The sequence below is a fragment of the Gossypium hirsutum genome, chromosome A10 (assembly GCF_007990345.1).
Source record: "Gossypium hirsutum isolate 1008001.06 chromosome A10, Gossypium_hirsutum_v2.1, whole genome shotgun sequence".
Lineage (NCBI taxonomy): Eukaryota > Viridiplantae > Streptophyta > Magnoliopsida > Malvales > Malvaceae > Gossypium > Gossypium hirsutum.
In genome coordinates this window covers 99538239-99562270 of record NC_053433.1, presented here as the reverse complement: position 1 = coordinate 99562270, position 24032 = coordinate 99538239, and the positions used below count along the sequence as shown (strand labels likewise).

General features: G+C 34.2%; 2 protein-coding genes and 1 non-coding gene across 3 annotated transcripts; 1 reads left to right on the top strand and 2 right to left on the bottom strand.

Annotated features, from left to right (window-relative positions):
• The first annotated feature begins 395 nt into the window (after window positions 1–395).
• LOC107895963 (major pollen allergen Bet v 1-E) lies at window positions 396–1109 on the top strand. The gene is made up of 2 exons (XM_016821147.2): window positions 396–591; window positions 685–1109. The coding sequence occupies exons 1-2, from the start codon at window positions 411–413 to the stop codon at window positions 981–983; spliced, it is 480 nt and encodes a 159-aa protein (XP_016676636.1). The 5' UTR covers window positions 396–410; the 3' UTR covers window positions 984–1109.
• Window positions 1110–13954: 12845 nt separating this feature from the next.
• LOC121209096 (small nucleolar RNA R71) lies at window positions 13955–14061 on the bottom strand. The gene has a single exon (XR_005904213.1). It is a non-coding gene; the product is annotated as a small nucleolar RNA R71 (small nucleolar RNA).
• A 9017-nt stretch (window positions 14062–23078) lies between these two features.
• On the bottom strand, window positions 23079–23675 carry LOC107895490 (uncharacterized). The gene is made up of 2 exons (XM_016820760.1): window positions 23594–23675; window positions 23079–23449 (listed from the first exon to the last, which is right to left on the bottom strand). The coding sequence occupies exons 1-2, from the start codon at window positions 23673–23675 to the stop codon at window positions 23079–23081; spliced, it is 453 nt and encodes a 150-aa protein (XP_016676249.1).
• Window positions 23676–24032: the final 357 nt, after the last annotated feature.

Below are 24032 nucleotides of genomic sequence, written 5' to 3'. Positions count from 1 at the left end.
GATTCCACCAAAATTTCTATTTATCGATTAAAATTTAATTCTAAAATATATAATTACTAATAAAATATTTTTAAATATATTTAAAATTAAATGAATATCTAATATATGTTATCATTATATATTTCTTTTTTTAAAAAATACATTTTGAAGAGATATAAAGCAAATAAATAGGAGATCACAAACTGATAAAATATTTAGTCACCAATTTGCGATTTAATAAGTTCTGGCTGCCTCATTTGACTAGTACCAATTCAATGAATATTAATAACAATGTTGGATATAAATCCAATTAAAAGATGAGAATAAATATTAGTCTACAAATAGCATCTTGGTTCTCAATCATCTCACACCTCAAACTCTCACTCAATCATCCATTTATTCTTTTCTTTCAACTCAAAGTCCCAAGAATCATGGGTGTTGTCTCTTATAACTATGAGTCTACCTCCCCAGTCGCTCCCGCCAGGCTTTTCAAGGCCTTCGTTCTTGAAGATGACAAGGTCTGGCCCATAGCTGCCCCTCATGCAATCAAGAGTATTGAGGTTGAAGCTAATCCTGGCCCTGGAAGTATCGTAAAGATCAACTTTGTTAAAGGTTAGTTCTTTCATTTTTTTTTTCACTTTCTATGGTCTCTCTGCAATGTGGTCAACACAAGTATGTCAGATAACAAGTATTTTATTTGTTTAGGCCTTCCATTCCAATATATGAAGCACCAGATTGGAGGACATGATGAAAACAAATTTTCATACAGTTACAGTTTGATTGAAGGTGGGCCTTTGGGGGACAAGCTTGAGAAAATCAACTACGAGAATAAGTTTGAGGCAGCTGTAGGTGGAGGAACTGTTTGCAAGAGCTCGATGAAATTTTACACTGTTGGTGACTATGTAATCACTGAAGATGAAATCAAGGCTCTCATTAAAGGGAATGAGGGAGTTTACCAAGCCATTGAAGCTTACCTCTTAGCTAATCCCGATGCTTGCAACTAAGATATAGGTTGCTTTGAATTTTCATGCTTCCTTTAAAGACGGGTCAGATTTTAATGTTGTGCTTTTGATATTTTTTTTTTCATCTTAAAACCTAAACTGTCATCTGATTGTTTCAATAAGAGTGGTGGTGCTCATTGAGCTTTGATCTTCTTAAGTCATTTTCATTATAGTCAAAGAATTTGAGTTGTATTGTAACACCCTCACCCGACCCAATCACCAGATCCGGGTGCGGGCATCACAACAGAACCTTATTAATGTTTATACTATGATCTTACAATTTCGAAATCAAACTTTATTACCTATTAATAAATTAACTTACATCATATACATAAATTTCTAAATAAAGTTCGTTGTCTCTACTCCACTCTTAAGGAAATACATAATTACAATATATTCACCCCTATGGCAGAGTTCCTAAGGGTGCTCCCTTCCTATGTGCTTGACTCTACTTAAATGAATCTTCGATTCCAAATGATCTGGCTTGGTCCCTCCTCGAGTCCGTTATTATGAATATCTTGCACTAGCAAAACAACCATCGTAAATTCAGATGAACTTAGTGAGTTTCATCATTACACGAAATGTACCCCGCCTTGTCGGGATTCAATTAAATAATAATACTTCCTTAATGGTTTCCCCTTAAAGTGGAATAGTCCTAATAGACATTTTGTCATTCGATGTATCCTTCTTTGTTGATAGGTTCTAACTCACCTCTCGTTTCTTTATGAACTAACTGGAATATGTATGACAAACCACTAGCTGTTAGGGTTTCTCAAAAACGCCCACGACGTTTCGTAATGGAGGATCCTTATCTATGATCCTTGGTTATACCAACTTTAGTTCGCCTTTACACCAAGCACCGCTAGTGTAACAACTCTCGACAACAGCTCCAAAAAATTGACTGGCTGTAAATGTCACAGCAACAATGTGCAAGCATACACTGCCGATGCAAGAATAGTAGATAGATGTGGATGGTTGTCTTTTGTCTATTAATGTCAGTGCAAAAACTAGATAGTAATAAGATAAATTGTGAGGATAGTTGTTGAAGCAATAACTCAAAAACAATAAGATAAAAGTATGCTATGGATAAACTGGGATCCCCAACATGAATCTTCAGCAGTATACTAAATACTTACAAGGTATAAAAGATAAGTGATTGTATACACAATAAAATTTAATCTATATCCTACCAAATGCCATTATTTCATTTAATCTGGAACTTAACCATGGACATTAGCTCACCTTCCAATGATGGCAATATGGCACTATTAAGAACAAGTGGACTAAATTCCTTTAGTCCTTACTCAACTTCCACTGAAATAGTTATTAGCTTTAACTGCCACTGCACCTTCCAGTGTTAGTGACTGGAATAACACTTCCGTGTTTAAAACATTCAAATCACCAAGATTAAACAATAAAAATAAGATTTAATAAGATATCATTTAACAAAGCATTCATTGTACTTCTATACAGTAGAAAACATAGAGTAATCACCAGCGTTTTCAAAGAAATAAGAAAAAACCGAATAGAGAATACTATTCCAAGGCTACTCGATTGAATCTCTCCATTTCCCATTGTCCTGCACTTAGATCTCCTTGTCAAGGTAGATCTACATCAGTCTTCACGTTGGCTCACGCAAAGGAGGCTCAAGTTGCCATGGCCGCAAGCTTCAAAATAAGGTAAGAGAATGGTGCTCCAGCAAAAATTCCTCCCTTCATTCTTCTCATGTTATCCTTTTATGTTTTCCTTAACAATACAAGTGTCATTCCCACAGGATTCTTCTATCCTTGTTCATATAGGGTAGTTACACCAGAATGGACAGTTCATGCCTGGTTGGCTCTTATTAGACAGCTGTCAACTGCGGCGACAATTCTAGACGCAATCTGGAATTAACTCATGCAGTGACATTAATGCAATAAGATAACATAATTAAGGATAAAATAGGCTAGGATTCACTGAGTTATAAAATGCAATTTACAAAACTGAACATGTTAAAATGTATCCCAAGGGAAACTAAATGAGAACAAATTAACCACTAAGTAGGGATAAAACATATGTTATTTCTAGTACAATCACCACCAATATGCTTTACTGGCTTTTACAACTGCTTTTGTAGTAGTTTTTTCCCTCTTTATATTTCCCCTTCTATTGGCGGATTCCTTCGACCCGATGGCTATCTAATGCATGCCCATACACCCATTTTCCTTAATGAGGGTTGTCCCATGATTTCTCTTTTTATTTTTCACCCATTTATCGTCCCAGTGGACACTCTAGCTGTCATAGTCGATCCATGGTCTTACAAAGTATACCCTTTCCAAGTTTAAGGTCTTGGTGGACTCCATTAGTTTCCATAGTCTAACTATGGTCCTTCACATCTATAACCTCCCAAATCATGCCTAGACATTATGGCTAGATTGAGAAGGCTACATTAGCCACCGAAATGGCTAAGCTAACTTACGTTACTATTTAAGACTTTAAATAAATTCATTTTAGAGAAAACCGTAGTTGTACTTTGAGTTAGCTTAAAAGCATTCATTCATTAGGCCGTGTATACTTAGGATTCATTTTATTGTTGATAGTGTTGTTTTAGAAAAAACATTTGCTTGTTGCCCTTCTTTAAGAAAAAAACTCAGTTAAACTAATGCAGTGAAAAATCCATTTTTCAAGTCATTTTAGAAAATTAGTTGTCTTATCGATTTGTTTTCCACAAATAGTTCCTTTGCAATGTAGTGGAAGCTAGGGAATAGTGAACAATATCAAATTTTACTTAATTCCGATATCATGCATTATCCAGTTATTATGCTTGAGTAATCCATGCATGCAAAAATCACCAAAAGAAAAGTTACCAAGCCACAAACCAAAAATAATTAAAAATTACAAGCCAAAACCAATAAAGACTTAATAATACTTAATTAAAAAAATAATAATCCGAGGTCCAAGTTGATTCTCTGAATGCCGAGTCAAGTCCTAATTTTGAGGTTTACCTGAAAAGTTAAACACTATTGGGGTGAGCTTATGAAAAGCTCAATGTAAGTCGAATAATTATTTCAACGAGCAAAAACATCAAATACAGTGAACATATTAGCATCAACAAAAGAAAACAAAACCATCATAGGAATTTGATGTCATTACATAGTCATTTTCAAATTGATGTCAAATGGTGTATGAGCATAGGTCATCATTTATTCAAGTAACAATCATTAATTTCGGTACCATTCAATACAACAAAATACAATACGTAGCATAAATCAATAACATTTGAATATGTTGTGCACATGATGCAGTGCAAAAAGGTTCCTACCCATACCATCTACTACACACCACAAGTTCCACAGGACCCGTCTGCCAAACTCTAAAACATTATGAGCATAGCTCGATGTGGTAAAACCACCGAATAATCAATAATGCAGAAAATTTGCCAGATATCAAATAGTGCGATACAATCGCCAAAAGCATATAGTATGCGATAAAATAGCCAATCCCCTTGATACTCCAGGTGCAGCGCACTGACTACGAATAATGCAGACTTAATATGCCGTTGGTACTCCACTGAACTCCTCCGTCAACCACAAAATCCCAACCCAATGCATATGCAATATGTCACACAATTTTAGACATAATCATATTTCAATACTTTTCACATTCATTTGACATGCTTAGCATGTCCTCAATAATCACATACTTTCAGTAAATGGAATCAGTGCTCCAATCTTTCAAATTACCATTGTATAGGTATCAATCAATATCGTTCAATTTCACATACTTTACAAATTTTCATTGTGCATAAATAGCACCCTTTTCAATACACAATATAACAAATATCTCATGCGTTTAAATCATACATAAGTTTAACATCTCAACACATTATATCATTCAGTCAAACATTCTCATATCTCATAACTCAAATATGCAATTACGAACTCCATCAAACATTCATACTATCAAACTAGCAATTTTGTCAACATGTCAGTCTTTTAAGGCTCGAAACATACCTCAATAATTTGGCTATTAAGCAAATCCAATCAGCAAGCTAATTTATCAAATATAACATGATATTTAATATTTTCAAACAACTTTATGAGTTTAATACTCACACCTTATTTTTCGCTTCCTCACAGCACACTAGCGAATATTCCATTTTTCCTTAATAATTCCTTAAATGAACCAAAACCAAAATTCAGTGTAAATTCAATCAATTTACCATTAAACCAGCCACAAACACCCACTTATGATTTCAAACCAATCGTTGAAATTATAACTATTTTATGAATCCAAACTAGTTAGATTCCTTACACTGTATCGATACAGACCGTACGTACAATCGTTCTTTGCCTTTTTGGATGATTTGGGGTGTTTGGGTCAGCACCTAATTCAATCATATACTGTAAAATAAGTAGCTAATTAATTATTAAATTCCTTCATTTAATCAATTTATAAATATAACCAAACAACTATGTCGAAATAACAAATTAGATACCCTTAATTACATTTATGCTTCATGATTTGTGGGATCTGAATGGCCAATTGATCAAGAATGTTTTCCCTAATTTAAATAGGTTTAAAATATGATATGGAGGGTTCAAGAACTCAAATAAATTCTGGAAAAATATAAGCAAGAACCAAGAAACGAAACAACCCCGTTTCTTGCACATAAGCACACGCACAACCACCCATGGTGGCCAAAATTGGGGCTGAATTTTAAAATAGTTTGAGATCTCATTAGATTTTGGAAAAATACCTTTGAAATCATTTAAAATCCCCAAAATTCCAGATCTAGAAATTTATGTTTCTAATGGACAAGGTTAATTAAGAAATTGAAGAGAGAATAGACCTTACCCAAGCTAGTCGAGAGAAACAACAATGGTAGTTTCTTGGCAATGTTTGGGATCGATTTTGGAGTTCAAGATTTCAGATTTGGGCTTGTTTTTAATAATTAAATATTATAGCAGTATGGTTGAGAATATGTTAACAAATCTTGTGGCAAAATGAAAAAGGAAAAAGAAAAGAAAGAGATGGTAGAACTAGGTGTAGGCGACGACAACAATGGAGGAAAGGAAAAAAATTAAAATCAAAGAGAATGAGAGGAGGAGAGGAACTACTAGGGAAATGAGGAGAAGGATTAAAGGCTAATTATTAGTAAAAAATTAGTATTTATACCTAGGTTAACTAGACTTGGATGAGAATTGAAACAAGGGGTTTTTGTCAAAAATTAAATTATTTGCATGGGAAGGGTATTGAAGTTAGGATCTCAAGGATAAATTCACTAAAGTTTAACCATCAAACCAATAAATCATTCTTGATATAATTTGAAATATTTATTTTAAAAAACAAGGCATGTCACATATTAAGGTTTAAGGTAAATTTTGCAAAATAATAAAAATGATGCGAAAGAAGGGATTTGAACTTGGGTTTCAAGAAATGTTACACTAACACTTAACCAACACACCAATACGTCATTTATTTCCTAAAAATTCATAGATAATTTAAAAAATTAAGGCATGATCACTCTCTCTCGATTCACAAACCTGATTCTACTAACCCCTGATTTTTGGGATGTTACAACATCAGTATCCCCGTGTTTATCGTCCCAACGAACTATCTACAATGCCAGAGCTTCTTTCAACTATGGCCTTGCATAACCCTATTTTTATCATCTCGACGAACCATCCCTTGTTCAGTGTCCTGTCATACTATCCCGTGTTTAATGTCCCATCAAGCTATCTTGTGTTTAATGTCTCGTTGGACTTTTTATGATGCCATAATGCCTTTCAGCTTTGGTCTTACACAGTTTAACCCATGTTTACTGTTCCCGTGGACTACTAGGATTCCGTAGCGTCTTTCATCTATAGTCTAGTCCTGTTTACTATGATGTCATAGTGTGTTTAAGCCATAGTCTTACTCATTTATATCATGATGCCATAACATCTTACAGCTATGATCTTACTCATCTTTATCATAATACCATAGCATCTTTCAGTTATGGTCTTACTCGTTTTAGGTGTATAGCCTCCGATCAGTCCCATGGCCTAGCCATGATCTTTCTTGTTTTCTCCTTCCATTGCAACCCATCCATTCCTTCATTTCACCATTCCTAACATTGATGCTTGAACACTGCAATGTCCCTTTCGTAAGGCACGGTGCTTCGCATATCACGTTGCACTCAATAACACTGTACAACAGTATATAACAAACTTACTCTCTTTTTCCCATTCCTAACTTCATCTAACCTGTCATTAATACCCTTTCATGCTTTCATATGTATACACATATTTTATAAATAAAGCTTCATGAGATCATGCATACTGAACTAAAATGGTGGATACTTATAGACCTATGCAGACTTTAAACATATTTAGCATTTCAGAATGGAGTGTAGAAACTCACCTAACACTTTTTCGTCTTATTAGCTTAACCTTTCCAAACACTAGAGCTTCCATTCTCTAGGCAGTTAAGCTTGGCATCCAAACTTATGGGTTAAACTCAACATGTTTAGCTCAAACTTCAGTTTTTTCGAGACACACAGAACCCTTAAAATAGATCTCGAAACCCTTTATCTCTATTCTCTTAATTCATACGATTACAAAAGGACTAAGAACCTCACGATCATCAATCTATACATAGTTTTCTTTAATCATGGCCTTTCAGAGCGACCAAGGAAAAAGATGAAGATGAGAAGAAAACTAAACAAATTGGAGAAGAAGTCTCTTAGGATGTCATATCCCCGTTAAAATAACCTTTCCCGCAAGATCTTCAATAATTTAGAAACCATTCATTGACAATCATTTTGTCCCCCGCAAAGGAGTCGGCTGGTTCTAATCCAACCAAACCAGACTTGGTTTTCAACCTTATCCAATTTCAGTTACTATCCTTTCCTAATTTTTCAATAGAGACTGTTAGCTTATGGTCTCTTTCAATTTAACCCCTAATGGTTTCTAATTTTTGGGTTTAAAAGGAAACTGAGTGTGACATGTATCATCTTTGATATATAATGAAATAAAATAAACATATAAACTCATAAAAAAATTCCTATGACATATCTTGTAATTTTCATGAAATACTATCAAATTTTCTTTCATATATCTTTGGGGTTAGCAAAATAGGTAAACAATTTTTTTTCTTTTTTCAAATTGGATTTGTATTCAAAATCTGAAAGAAAATAAAATATATGCTACATAGTGTAGAGAATTCTTTGATAAAAAAATAATAATTGCAAATAAGTGAACGAAATATATCGAGAAAAGGTGCAGAAGAAAACTAGAGCAATAACAGTTAAAAACGAAATGTACAGCTTTAGGTAATTTGTTAAAAATGTTACTCGCTCTTCTTTTGGGTAAAGAATTGATGAAGAAATTTTGGGTTTTTTATTTTTTTTATTTTGGCGTAGAATATGAATTGAATTAATTTAATTAATTGCAAGGATTTTTCTTTACTTTTAGCTTAGGGCGGAAATTAAAGATCATATAATCAAAAAAGAAATTTGGGTTTTGTAGACAATTATTAAATATGAGTTATTTAATTTTATTTTAAATTCGATACATAAAAGTTTTTTAAATTTTAGAAGGAGATTAATTAATTAATTAATTAATTAAATTAATTTTAATGTTATAGTAACAAATCGATTGACATTGTCAAGGAATAAAATAATTTTTGAACAACTTACCTAATTTATTTTGATGTTTTGATATTTAAAAGTTCAATATTGAAAAAAAAGTAAAACCTCTGGCTATGACAAAATTTTTTAATGCATTATTATAATTTCTACCGCTTTTTCACTCCTTAATGATTTTTTACACCAATCAACACTTGGTTTCTGTGAATTCTAACAAAAATGTGTATCTACTTTAGTGCCTAAGTGTTTTGGATGTGTGTTTGAGGTCTTGGGTTCAAGCCCCATTTATGGAAAATTTTGTTATTTTTTATCTTAGCCCAATCTCTGTTGGGTGGGCTTATATTATATTTCTAGTAAACTTATATTAAAATGAGTTTGTTGGCTCAAGTGGTAAGGTGGTAGCTTGCTTGAGGACTTGTGTTTGAATCCTCATGCGAGCATGGATGATAATTTTTGCTACAGATGTCTAAAAGAGGTTCAGTAGAAGAGAAACTCTGAGGTTGCTAAATGAGGATCAAGTTGTGGGACAGTAGGGATTGAGTTGTTAGTGGGAAGTTAGGATATACCTTATTTTGTTTCATTCTATTTTATTTTTTTTCTTTTTTCTCTATTTTCTCAACTTTCTTGACGTTTTTCTTTTATTCTTCCTTTCCACTTCTGACTTTTCCCTTTTTTCTGCAAAATCCCTTTTCGCTCTTCTGTTGATTTTGTTCGCGAATCATTCGTTCAATCATTGCAACTTGGGTTCTCAGGTTCTTTAATTGGCTTGGTAAGTAGAGCTTCACTTGTCGTAACATTATAATTTTTGTATGCTAATGATGTTTTTTTAACTTTTAATTAGCGGGTTTTGCATTTAGAAGAAGGTGGTAAAGCAAGGAGTTACGCTTCAATAGTCTAATTCGTGATAGCGGGGTTTTTTTTGGTGGTAAGTTTGTGGGTGTTGTTGAATTTTTGTTGTTAACCCGTAAATTGGTAGCTAAATCAATGTTGGGGTGCTATTTCTTAGGTTTCAGAGGGCTCGAGTTTGCTATAGCATAAAAAATGAACCAGGTGTGTAATGAAAAGACGAGAAATGCATGATACCTTCCTAATTTAATAGACTGATTTGAGTTTAAGAAATTGATTTCCATGACTTGTCTGTTTTGTAAAAGCATGTATGATATATGTATGTGAGCATGTGAGACATGCTAATTCTGTATATATGTATCTGTTATCTATATATGTATATGGGACAGGTTTGGTTTATCTGGAGGGAGTGTTCTGTGAGGCGACATATCGGTGATTTACTGGCAGCTTGTCAGCATACTATTTTGATAAGTGTCATTTAGACACTATGTGGTGTGTAGGGATGGGTGGGTGTTTTATACCCCACATGGTGTGTTGGGATGGATGGAGATGGTGTGTAGAGGATGGGGGTAGGACTCTGTATATCTATATGTTTCGAAAATTTGATTTTGATACAATCTGACTCTGTTAGGGACTTATGTCCGCTTTTGTTCGGAAAAACTGGAAATCTGAATTTGATGGTTGCTTGTCTCTGTTAAGTTACACACTGAGTTTATGAAAACTCACATCAGTTGTCTATTCTGTTCAGGTAATTCTCATGCATAGGTGGATCGATGCAACGGAGTCTCAGCGGAGACTACTAGTTCAAGAACTAGTTTAATTAATAGTTTTATTTTAATTCCAGATTATTTTGAGAGTTTGTAATTTTTGGGACTCTTCGGACTATTTGATTTAATTTTGGTTTTGGATGTGTTTTTGATATATTTTTTTTCAATTTTTAACAAAATGATTTACGAAAACAATGGTTTACACAAAAAAAATATTTTTTTTGAAATCAAACTTGATTTTCAACTATATCGCCTTATAAACATCCGCTGCAACTAATGTTTTACATTAAAGGACTATAAATGATGGATTCGTTAAAGAGAAAAATATTAAGTTTTCCAAAAATGTGGGCTTTTTTAGAGCAATTAGTACGAGGAGTTTTAACACAAATGTTGATTTCAAAACCCTTCATCCTAACATTTCTTGATTCGACCTTAACATCTAGGCCAGGTTTAGGGTGTTAGGCTTGTACAGTCAATTGCCGTTAGACATTTAATGTTTGGGTTACTATAATGGAAAAACAATAAGAGTTGGGAATGAAATTGCAAGGATTTCTTTTTGGGTGTCTAAAAGTTTGGTGGCCACTTAGTAGTTTACCTATAATAAATATAATCAATCTACTTTTTGAACTCTTGCAATAAAAAATGATTTATTTCTATTACAAAGTTGTAAGGTCAAAATTTGGTTAATGAGGTTATGGTTAAGTTAGCCAAAGTTAATATTTTATTATTTTGAATATTTAAGTTTGAAAGCTCTCAAATAATACTTGCAAGAAATATTTAAGTAGTGCTAAAGTTCAGGCACTAAGTATGACCAAGGCAGAAAAACAAAGAACACATGATATGTTTACATAGTTCAATTTCCCTACATCTACGGGGCCTTGCTTAGAGAGATGATATCTTAGCAACATATTGTACAAGTTATTTCAACCTCTAACACTTACCAAATTAGACTCCTTACTTTTGTACCTAAGATCTAGAAAATTCTCTTCTAAATTTTCACCCTAAAAACTTAGGACATTAACCAAGTAACACACTTTGGTTTTTCATTCAATGCACTCACTAGAAACATTCCTCGATGAGCAAGAATAAGTGCCTTCAATTCAGTATATCACCTGTATAAGTCTCCTTAATTTAGAAGGAATCAAGACTTTATAACATACTATATCAATTATAATGAATCTTCCCGTAAAACTAGTAGAATAATAAGCTCAGGTAAGTTTTGAATCTTCAAGATATACTTCTAAATTTTACCCAGTTTGATCTGTTCTTCCCAAAGTTGGGAAGTTGATATCATTGATCGAAACACAAACCAATCTCCAAGTTATGTTGCTATATGCACTTTGGATACCACAGATGGGCTTGTTGTTGTCCAAAGTACTAACAAGAATCAATGTCCAAAGGTTTATGTTGCCAAAATTTTCCAAGTTAAGCATGGGAAGTTTTTAAGCTCAACAATGCTAGTCATTGGTGAGCACTACTGCTTGGCATTAATCAAAAAATTGCCTCAACAATCTCCCCCTTTGGCAAATTTTTTAATAAAACCATAATAAGATAACATACTCAACACAAGATGAAAATTATCTCCTAAGTAACCCCCATAATAAATCATATTTAACCATTAACATAATCAAGTAAATCAATCATTAATGTTAGAAAGTTGATAAGACCATCAACAATCAAAATACTAAAAATTATATTATAATATGTATAACTGAGAAAAGGCTCACAAAATAAACACCCAAAGTAATTGGAAAAAGGAGTTTAAATTTCCAAAAGTAATAAAATTATTAAATGAAACAAAAAGAAAAATAAAAGTGATAAGTGTAAAAAAGTAGCATATTATAAACTCATTCTTAGTACATCTTTGGATGATTATGTGGCATTAATTATGAATTATATACTCCTAATCCTTTATATTCATGTTGTGATGCTTAATATGGTGCTTGAGAGCAATATGAGTGAAAAATGGTGGAAATTAGAGCATTTCGGAAGTTGTGCTCATGCAACAGATTTTTACACAAGCATTCCACATGGCCATGTGGACTCACATGACTATGTGTCCAGGGTGTGTCGATCAGGAGATACGTGTACACTAATGGCTGAAATTTGCGACTTTTAGGTGGTTTAACACTTTAATAGGATATAAATGGTGAAATAAAAAAAAAGAGGCAACCACTAAGGGAGAGCACGAAATTACCTTGAGGACACCATTAAAGCAATTTTCCAAGCAATTTTCCACCAAGATTCAAGAGTCCATGTTGATTATCAAGGGAGTTATCATTGATTTCTTTTATTCTAGTGGTTATATTGTATTTTTGGTGTTTACTCCTTCCATTTTGAATTAATATTCTTAATACTTAAGGGAGATGAACCATAGGATGGATTCTATTATTAGATTTCTCTTTTTATGCAATAAAATTTTTGTCTCTTTCTTTTCAATTATGAATGCTTTATTATTCTTAGGTTAATAATTTTAGAGTGGTAATTCATGTTTGATGTGCACAAGTTTGAGGTTGAATAGACCCTTCTTATAATTAGATCTTGCATAATTGAATAGAGTTGCATGCAATCTTAAAAATTGGACAACATAAATCTACTAGGTTAGAGTCAAATCTTATAGGGGGATCCGTAGAGCAAATTACTATAATGATATGGTTTTAATTAGAAAGAAATTTCAATTAATCAACCTAAAGTTAGCTATTCTTATGCTCGAAAGAGATATTAGCATAAATTAGGGATTTCTACGGATCAAAGAGCTAAGAAAATAAATTGCATAATTAACTTGAGAATTATAGATAAAATCTTGGTGCATTCTTACATAGGTATTGTTTTGTTATTTGGTGAATACTTAATTGTGTTTTTGTTTCATTCTTTGGTGCATTCATTAGTTAATTTAGATAGTTTGATTTAATTTCAGTTAACCCTTTGAATCATTAGATTATGTAATAGAAAGATGATAATTACTAGTAATTTTAGTCCTCAACGGAATGAAATTTGTGCTCATAATAGCTATACTATTAATTGATAGGTGCACCTTCCTTGGTTAATTTATTAGTTAGTTTAGTGGGCAAGAAGTTTTTTGCGCCGTTACCGAGGATTAGAATATTAGGAAAATCTTATTTTTGTTAATTAAACCATTTTTTAAATTTTATTTTGCTTTATTTTGTTTTTAGTTTATTTTTGAGATATTGATTGACTTTCATTTGGTTTTTGACAAGTTCTTTTGGTTTATGACTAGGGCAACCCATTGAAACTTGTTATTTTTATGGTAAAAAAAATGCTTGCTGAAATCGAAGAGAGGTTGGAGAAGCAAGACAAGATCAATATCAAACTATCATAGACAATCAAGAGGAAAAAGATATTATTGAAGAAATGGCAAGTCCTCCATTGACTACATATGACTATGCTAAGTCAACTTTGATGGGGCTGAGCCTAGTATCATTACGCTGAATGTTGCTTCAAATAACTTTGACATCAAGCTGAACATGATTCAGATGGTGCAACATTATTTTCAGTTTCATAGGTTACAAGATGAAGATCCAAATGCTCATCTAGGAAATTTCTTAGAGATTTTTTATACTTTCAAGATCACTTGTGCTACTAGTGATGTCATATGCTTGAGGTTGTTCCCATTTTCTTTAAGGAACAGAGGAAAGAAGTGGTTGAATTCACTTTCACGAGGTTCCATCACTACTTGGGCTCAGATGACAGATAACTTTTTGTTATATTATTTTCCACCAGCCAAGAGAACTAAGTTGAGAAATGATATCTCTTCCATTTCCCAATTGGATCTTGAGACATTCTATGACACTTGGGAGAGATTTAAAGATATTTTGAGATGGTGTCCTCATCATGGTCTACCTTTATGGTTGAAAGTTCAAACATTCTATAATGATTTAAGTCTCTCAACTAAGCAACTGATTGATGCAGAAGCTGGGGGAACACTAATTAAAAAAACACCTAAGACAGCTTAAGAGTTTATTGAGGAGATGATATTGAATAATTGTCTCTGACAAGTCACAAGAGCAAAGCCTACAAAAGCAACTAGTGTTTATGATGTAGATGCAGTTACTATTTTGGCAAGTTAGGTTGAAGCTCTTGGTAGAAGGATAGATGGTTTGAGTATAGGGAATGAGGTGACTCTTGTAATGCAGTGTGATGTGACTTGAATAGGTATAATTAGTTAGGAATGCTTACCTTTGAATGCCAACATGGAGCATGAGCAAGTTGATTTTATTGGTATTAATTTCAAACATCAAAATAACCCTCATAGCAATACCTATAACCTAAGATACAGACATCATCCAAACTTCTCCTAGGGTGATCAAGGGAATCAAAGATCACAACCCCTTCCTGGTTTTCAGCAGCCTCACTGGCAAAAGAAGAAGCCAAATCTTAAAGATATGTTGGCTAAATTCATTTCAATTTCAAAAATAAGATTTCAGAACATTGAAGTAGCTTTGACGAAAAAACTTTCATCTATTTAGGATTTTCAGAATTAGATTGGTCAGCTTGCTAAATTGGTTTAAGAGAGACTACAAGGTAGTCTACCCAAAAAAAACACGTAAATGCAATTACATTGAGAAGTGGAAAGGTGTTAGCTGAGCCTCGAAAGATTATATATTGGGCTAAAATATTCGTAGGCCTAGAAGGCCCGACCGGTCTAGACATTTTGCGTCGTACACGACGTACGGGTGTGCCCCCAACCCCGACAGGGTTGGATTTGCACCCCGCCTACGTTCGAAGGCGCGCAAGGGAGAGCATTAGTTTAGTTATTCAATAACTACCAGGTTGGTTCATATATATAAACATATTCCACACTTGATATCTAACCAATATGGGACTAAGCTTTCTAATTTACTCACCATAATTCACAAGTAGCTCACTTTAAGTATCAATTTCTCATTCATCACTCAAATATTTTGAGTATATGATATACCTTTGTAAAAGTTTCATGGAGTAGAATATAAAATTATAATTTTATGATTCTAATTTCCACCCTTAATAATCAAGAATATGCCTTCAAGCTTCCAGAAAGTCTATTTTTTCTAACAAAAAATGAACTCCAGAGTTGCCGTCCAATCCTAAGCCTGAGGACCACCTGAAATGAAACATGCAAACACATGAGCTTTATGCCTAGTATATGACTTGACCCATATATCATATATACATATAGAATTTGCATTAGATCGAATTCCTTACCAAATATCATATAACATATCAGAGGTTATAGTATCTCATATCAAAGCATATCGTATTTCATATCATAGCATATCTTACCCACATCCGCTACAAACAATCTATGTCCAACTAATCACACCAAATAGGACTACTAGAGTCCATGTAACACTCCAAACTCGGCCTAGACATCATAAGGAATAGGTTTTGAAAACTGAGTTGTTTCAATAAACCATTCAACTTTTATAACTCGTATTTATTCATAATTACTACTGAAAACGACATTTAATGAGTTCATTTTCCAAAGCATAATTTACAACGGAAGTCACAAAACCGTTATATTTTAAAAACGTAGTTCATTTTTCTAGAAAATCTTTATTTTCGTAAAACCATGATTTTAGATACGCATTGCAATGTAAATGTCAAACACACATCCAAAACCAAAATAAAACCAACATTCCGGAGAGTCTCAAAAATACAAATTGTTAAATAAAACCAGAATTATAAATAAAAACCATAGATTACTAAATTAAAACAGTTCTCGATCAAGTGGACCGTTGAGCCTCCATCGTACTAGCTCATCTAAGTCTGTGAATTACCTGAACAGTACATACAAACAGATATGAGTTTTTTGTAAATTTAGTGCGTAACCCAACAGAAATATACATGTTATACATATAGAAATCACATACATAATCAGATTCAGATTCGGACTTAAGTCCTTTACAGATTCAGATAACAGAAACAGATATGTAGAGCAGATATATAAAGTCCTACCCCCATCCTCTACACACTAACTCCGACCATCCCAACACATCATGCGAGGTTAAAAACACTCACCCATCCCTATCGTGCTGTTATGGCACATATCAGATAATGTGTAGCCAAATTGTCAGAATATAAGCGATGATCACCATACAGAACAGTTCCTCCACATACATAAATCCCCCTAAACACAATTACAAATTACAAATACAGACTCAACATGCTTACATGATTACGTACAGATATCATATATAACAAAATAACCAGGCATGCATAACAGTATTATACTTCGAGCAGAATATTAACCTATCACATCACATAATTTTAGGGTTTGGTCAGCCCTTACCGACCCCATGGTAGGCCCACAGTCGATCGGTACGACCCATACAAACCTAGGGAAAATTTCAGAATTATAGGTCCATATGCCCGTGTGGGCCCGCACGCCCGTGTAGCCCACACGCCTAAATTGACCTTGCCAGTGTAGTTCACAAGGCTTGGCCCAAAACCCACATGCCTATGTGGGCCCACACACCCAACTCGGCCTAGCCTGTGTGGCCTACACTCCATACCCACACCATCACACGGTCGTGCCTTACGCACGATGACCCCTTTGTCATACACACGGCTGTGTCTCGTATACGGCCTACCACACAAGCGATTACAGGCCCATGTGGCATCGATAGCAGGCGATTTTTACTTTCACTGAAACTTCATTTTTCATATTTTGGGAACACACCTGTTATCGTTGTGATGCAAAAACACTCCCGAGCCAAAAACACCCTAACACCTCACATGATTTCGACTACAAATCAGCACGAGGAGAGCCCTGCTCTACACCATTTTCAACAACTGAAAAACAAAATAGAGGGAAGCAGTAATTGAAAAACAGAAGAGTAAAAGGGGAAAGAACACAAAATTGACGTCAATTTCTTTTCTGGAAAGAGAGGAAAGTTTTGAAAAAAAGAATAAAAAATAAAAATATTAAAAGATTAACTCCCAAATCCCTTAAATTTTACCCCACTAAACTACTAACAAACAACCTTCTCAGAAACCCAACTCCACCGAAACTCTTACATGCAACTGAGCAAAAATATCATCCTCGCTTGCGTAGGGATTTGAACACAAGACCTCCAACACCCTAACTCCTTTAGCACTTGAACCAGCAGACCCATTCTAACATGAATTAACAGAGAACTTTATATAAGCCCACACAACAAGGGTGAGGCTAGGATTAAAGAATTAACAAAATTTAGCAATGCTGAGACTTGAACCTAAGACCTTTCACACACACCCAGGACACTTAACCCCTAAAGCAGACACATATCTGTGTCAGATATTTAGAGAATCAGAAATAAATTATTCAAGGCGTTACAGTCCATCCACCCAATCACAATGATATGTGGCGATGTGCCACTCATAAATATGTAGTTGAGCTGCCAGACAGAAATTTGTGGTTTAGCGCCATAATTACAGTAATAACTGCCAAACAACACTTTCTCTAAAAAGTCATACCCCACCCCCATGCATATGCAAAATCATACTAACATACATACAAATATCATAAGTTGTATGGCATGCATCCCTAAACATATATTTTACAGATCATAAACATAACACATAATTTTTACAAACAAAACTTACATGTCTTACCACCTAAGCTTACCTACGTGTATATACCGAAACTTAAACTTTTATAGGTCTACATAATGCCTACAGACCCAATTTCTGAGTCCCTCAATTAAACCTTGATCGGGCCTTAAAGTTAGCCAAAAGGGCCCGCACACTCGTGTAGTCTACATGGCCTAACAAGCTAGCTTGAGTGGTCTACACGGTCTACCTAGCACTGATACCATTAAATGTAACACCCCATACCCGACCTAGTCGTTATGGTCAGTTTGTGAGGGTCACATTGCACTCAAAAACAATCTTGCTTAATTTTCAATGAGAAGCTCATTTAACTACAACAAATAAGATTGCTTGAAACATTGAAAACGCGACTATTCTGCAAAACCCATTAATACTTTGATGAAAAACCACATTTTATTAGCTTTGTTTAAATAGATCTAATAGACTTAATTAATTTGCGAATTAAAACATTGTAATGACTTAGTCAAAAGCATTACAGGGGAAAAACGTTATAATGACTCAATCTTATAAAACCTTAGTCCTTTGTTAGTCATGTTGTTTTGTCTTAAACATCGATTAAAATTATGTCCTTTATAAAACAAATACCAAAATAAAATTTAAAGTAGAAAATAAAAATTAAAATGTTAAAGACTCTAAAAAGTCCAAAGAAAGTCCAAAACATACTTGAACACAATGTGCAATCGAATAATGTAAAAACTGAGCTCTAGAGTCACCGTCCAATCCTAAGCCTGGGATCACCTGAAACGAAACATACAAACTCATGAGCTTCACACACAGTGTATGACTTAATCCACATCATATAAACATAAAGAGTTTGCATTAGACTGAAATTTCATATCATATATCATATAAAATATTGAAGCTTATCATATCTCATATCAGAGCATATTATATTTCGCATCAGAACGTATCATATTTCATATCATAGCATATCTTACCCCTATCCACTACACAGCATCTTCGTCCAACCAATCACATCAATTAGGATTACTACAGTGCATCCATCCAATCACATCGATATGTAGTGATGTGCCACTCATTAATATGCAACTGAGTTGCCAGACAGAAATTTGCGGTAGTTGCCATAATTGCGGTAATAACGGCCCACACTTCCTTGAACAAGTAATACCCCACCCCCATGTATATGCAAAATCATACTAACATACATACAGATATCATAAGTTGTATGGCATGCATACCTAAACATATATTTTATGGATCATAAACATAGCATATAATTTTTACAAACAAAACTTACATGTCATGCCTCCTAAGCTAACCTACGTGTATCTACTGAAACTTTAAACTTTTATGGGTCTACATAATGTCCACAGGCCCAATTTCTGAGTCCCTCAATCGGCCCTTGATCGAGCCTTAAAGTTAGCCAAAAGGGCCCACATGCCCGTGTAGCCAACATGGCCTAACAAGCTAACTTGAGTGGTCTACACGATCTACTTGGCTTTGATACCATTGAATGTAACACCCCATACCCGGCCTAGTCGTTATGGTTGATTTGTGAAGGTCACATTGCACGCGAAAACAATCTTGCTTAATTTTTAGTGAGAAGCTCATTTAAATACAAAAAATGAGATTGCTTAAAACGTTGAAAATGCAACTATTTTGCAAAACTTGTAAGTACTTTGATGAAAAACCACATTTTATTAGCTTTGTTTAAATAGATCTAATGGATTAATTCATTTGCAAATTAAAACATTGTAATGACTTAGTAAAAAACTTTATAGTGGAAAAACGTTATAACGACTCAATCTTATAAAAGCTTAGTCTTTTCTTAGTAATGTTGTTTTGTCTTAAACACTGATTAAAATTATGTCATTTGTAAAACAAATACCTAAATAAAATGTAAAGTACCAACTAAAAATTAAAATATCCATGAGTCCGAAAAGTCTAGAGAAAGTCCAAAACATACTTAAAAGTAATGTGAAACCCAATAATGTAAAAACCATGCTTCAGAGTCGTCGTCTAATCCTAAGACTCAGGATCACCTAAAACAAAACATACAAATAAATGAGCTCCATGCGCAATGTATGACTTGGCCCACATATCATATATACATATAGAGTTTGCATCAGGTCGAAATTTCATATCATATATCATATAAAATATCGAAGGTTATCATATATCATATCATAGCATATGCTCCCCCTATTCTCTACACTACATCTTTGTCCAACCAATCACACTAATTTGGACTACTAGAATGCATCCATCCAATCACACTGATATGTGGTGATGTGACACTGATTAATATGCAACTTGTATGGTCCACACGGTCTACCTGCACAGGCCGTGTAATCACACACGGTCGTTTACTCCACGTGGCCTACCACACAATCATGTGACGTTGGGAAATTTCGAAAACAGTCCCTATTTTCTTATTTTTACGAGTTTCTGGCGAGCTTTTCGAGTTAGTTCACACACCTGAATATTGATTTGACAAACCACATGTCTAGAACTCACAAAACCTACATTCGTTCATTAGATCAAACTAAATAACCGAGGAAAAAGTCATTTAAAATCACACACATAACCTAAAATTTCAGACCTCAAAACAAAATTCGAGTACTTACTTGTAACAGCCCATTTTTAGTCAAATCGAAACAGTGGTTTCAGGACCAAAAATCCAAAATCAAAATATTTATTTGATATTATTTTAATGTTTACAGCATGATAGCATGTATGTGTGAAAATTTTGTAAAGAAATTTTATCGTTTAAATGGTTAATTTGATAAAAATGACTAAATCGCGTAAACTGAAAAATTGGGGTTCTATAAGCTAGAAGGGTTTAATAGCTATAAAATTAAATAAAGGAGGTCCTTATATTATAATTTAACCATTTATAATGTAATTGGACATATTTTTGCATGGTTAAATGAATCTTAATGTTTAGTAATAAAGGTTAAAATGGTAAAATAATGATTAATAGCTTAAAATTAAAAGATACAAAATATGTATCATCTTCTTCTTCATTATTTTGACCAAATTTAACAAGAAAGAAGCCATTAGAATAGCTTCAAGGTTTGGCTAGGTTCCTCCTCTTGCATGGTATGTATTTTTGCTCGGTTTTTAATGATTTTCATGTTTTTGAGATCGTTGCTTTGTATTCTAACTAGCCCGTACCTTAAATTTCGAAACTGTTAAAGATTTATCATGTTGCCATTGTTGAATGCTTGAGTAAATTGATGAATTATGATATATTTGGAAGGTTTAATGTTAGATTAATAGCTTTTGTAAAGTGATTTTTGACAAAGATGTCAAAAAGGGGATTAAATTGAAAAAAATGTGAAATTTGATGCTTAAAAGTGTGAATAAATTGAAAATATGGGCTGATAGTAACATGTATTAAATTCGGATAAGCATGGGTTTGTACTAGATTGCATGAATTTGCAATTTTATGTGATAAGGACTAAATTGTGAAAATGTGAAACATTAGGGACAAATGTGTAAATTTACTAAATTATAAGTTATAGGCTAAATTGAATATACTGAATGTTGAATGTGCTAAATTTGGAAATATATAGATCAAGATAAGCCAAGATCGGGATTAGATCGGGGAAAAGTAAAAGTGGACGAATAGTCGATAATTTCTATCCGAGCAAATCGATGTAAGTTCGTATAATTAGAATTGAACTTTTAAATACTTGTAAATTATTTGAAAAGAAAGTATAATTGAGTAAATGGTATTACTGAGCTCGAATGCTTAATTGATGAGAATTATTGAATATCGAGTCCCGTTTGAACTGTAGAAAGTCGCAAGATATGAGTGACATGTCACTAGTGTTACTATTTTAGATGAGATCCTGCATGTGTTGCGGACTCATCACAGCTCGTACGAGCTTACTCTGTGGTTTTAGAAATCAAGTCAGAATGCTCCACACGACCTCACAGAGGGGCATATGACTTGGCCGTGTGGCATAAGTCAATATGCCCTACATGTTTGGCACGGCCTAGTACACGGCCTGGCACACGGGCATGTATGGCCATTTTTAGGGCATACGGGCTAGCCACAAGGACGTGTGTGTTGGCCATGTAACCCAAGTCAAAGAGTTACACGGGGTCGAACACGGGCTAGGACACGGCAATGTGCTCCCATTTCGAATGTCCACACGACCTGTGACATGGGTGTGTCTGGTGGCCGTGTGAGACACATGGCCTGGCCACACGAGCGTGTGTCCCTTGTTGGGAGAAAAAATTTAAAAGTTTTGTGGAAGTTCCTTAAGTTACCGGTTTAGTCTCGAATCATTTCCAAAGCATGTTTAGGGCCTCATCGGCTCGAATAAGGCACAAATTGATTGAGATTGAATGATGAATGCTTGAATTGAGAAAATGTTTGCTAAATGAATGTTTAATTGTTTTGTAAGTCCAGTAATACTCCGTAACCTATTATGGCATTGAACAAGGGTAAGGGGTGTTACATTACTTCTCTAAAACAGCATCCAAATTGAAAAATTACTCCGCGAAAATAATATACTTTTTGCATTCTTCGCCTAAACAAAGCACAAAAACATTTGTCACAACCAAGAATGGAAACAAACACTAATACAACCCCTACCTTGAATGTGGAATAGTTCAAATCCTAATATCAGGAACTTAATATGACATTACTTATACTTTGCTTGGATTATGCCCTAACAATCCCACACCATACAACAATTACCATTAAAACACAATATGTTAGCAAAGCAAAAAGGAAAATGGAAGAAAAAAAAAGAAAATAAACAGTAAAAAATAAAAAGAAAATAAAATAAAAGAAGTAAGAAGGCAAAAAAAACTACAGCAAAAATGGAGTGGGTGATGGAAGGTAAAATTAGGTGACCGATTCTAGGGAGTTTGAAAAATTAAAATAAAATAAAATTGATATAAATTTACCTTAATCCAAATCCTAACCAACTAGATTTTTTTAAAAAAAAAATTAAATTTAACACTACTACATAAACAGTACTAAAGCAAAATTATTCCAAACTTACGCAATGCAAGATTCGTATATAAGACCCAAAGGTAAACTAGCAAACACCTTACCACCGAACCAATAAGCTCATTCTATCAACAAACTTGCGAAAATAAAAGATAAGCTCTAAGGCACAAGCTTGACATAATGCCAAAATTAAGAGGAAAAATTCAAAACAATGGAATCAAGCTCAAGACCTTAAGTAGACTTTCAAGGGCTTTAAACATCACACCAAATATAGTTATTTGACATACTTGCACATTTTAAATATAAGAATTTATACCTCGAAATTTACTTGAGTAAAACAAATAGGGATACTGTTAAGGAATCGAGTCCTCAGGCTCCCAAGTGGCCTCTTTTGAACAATGATTTCCTGACAGAACCTTAACTAATGGAATGATCTTTTCCTTCAAGACCTTAACCTCACGATCCAAGATTTGAACCGGCTCCTCCACAAAAGAGAAATCCGACCTTAACTCAATTTCCTCCACTAGAACCATATGAGAAGGATCAGATTGATAACGCCTCAACATGGACAAATGAAAAACGTCATGGATGCGATCCAGCTCCGAAGGCAACTCTAGTTGATAAGCAACTCGCCTAACACGTCTCAAAACCCAATACGGTCCTATGAACTGAAGGCTTAACTTGCCCTTACAACCAAATCTGATAACCTTCTTCCAATTTGATACTTTAAGGAAAACACGATCCCTTACCTCAAACTAAATATCTCGCCTCTTAAGGTCCACATAAGACTTCTGTCTATTAGAAGAGGCCTTAAGTTAATCTCGAATCATACAAACCTTATACTTAGTCTAAGCCACTAACTCCAAACCTAGAACCTTCATCTCACCAAACTCAATCCAATAAAGGGGAGTGCAACATTTCTGACCATAAAGTGCCTCATAAGGCGCCATTTGGATACTAGGCTGAAAGCGATTATTGTAAGAAAATTTATGCAACACCCCATACCCGTAGCCCACGTCGGTGCAGAATACGAGACATTACCAAACTCGATCTCATGCACCCAAATGTTCACAAGTCACCAAGACTCAGTCCAATTTAATTTTTTTTTTCAATTTCTACTTTAAACTTCTTGTTATGAGCCTACGAGCCCCAAATCGACCATTGAAAACTGTTTGGGATCAGCTCAGGTCCTTAAACCATCCATAGAAAATTTGACTTTGAAACAAGATACACACCCGTGTGGAAGGGTAACACGCCCATGTGGCCATTTCGACATGGTCGAGTGATGGCCTGCGTGGCTCACACGG

What these genes read in the sequence shown, in the direction of transcription:
- LOC107895963 (XM_016821147.2), top strand. Translation starts at nt 411, where the DNA reads ATGGGTGTTGTCTCTTATAACTATGAGTCTACCTCCCCAGTCGCTCCC. An exon ending in AAAGATCAACTTTGTTAAAG is followed by an intron (nt 592 to 684) that starts GTTAGTTCTTTC and finishes TTATTTGTTTAG; the next exon opens with GCCTTCCATTCCAATATATG.
- LOC107895490 (XM_016820760.1), bottom strand. Translation starts at nt 23,675, where the DNA reads ATGGCGCCTTATGAGGCACTTTATGGTCAGAAATGTTGCACTCCCCTT. An exon ending in TGGTGAGATGAAGGTTCTAG is followed by an intron (nt 23,450 to 23,593) that starts GTTTGGAGTTAG and finishes TTTTCCTTAAAG; the next exon opens with TATCAAATTGGAAGAAGGTT.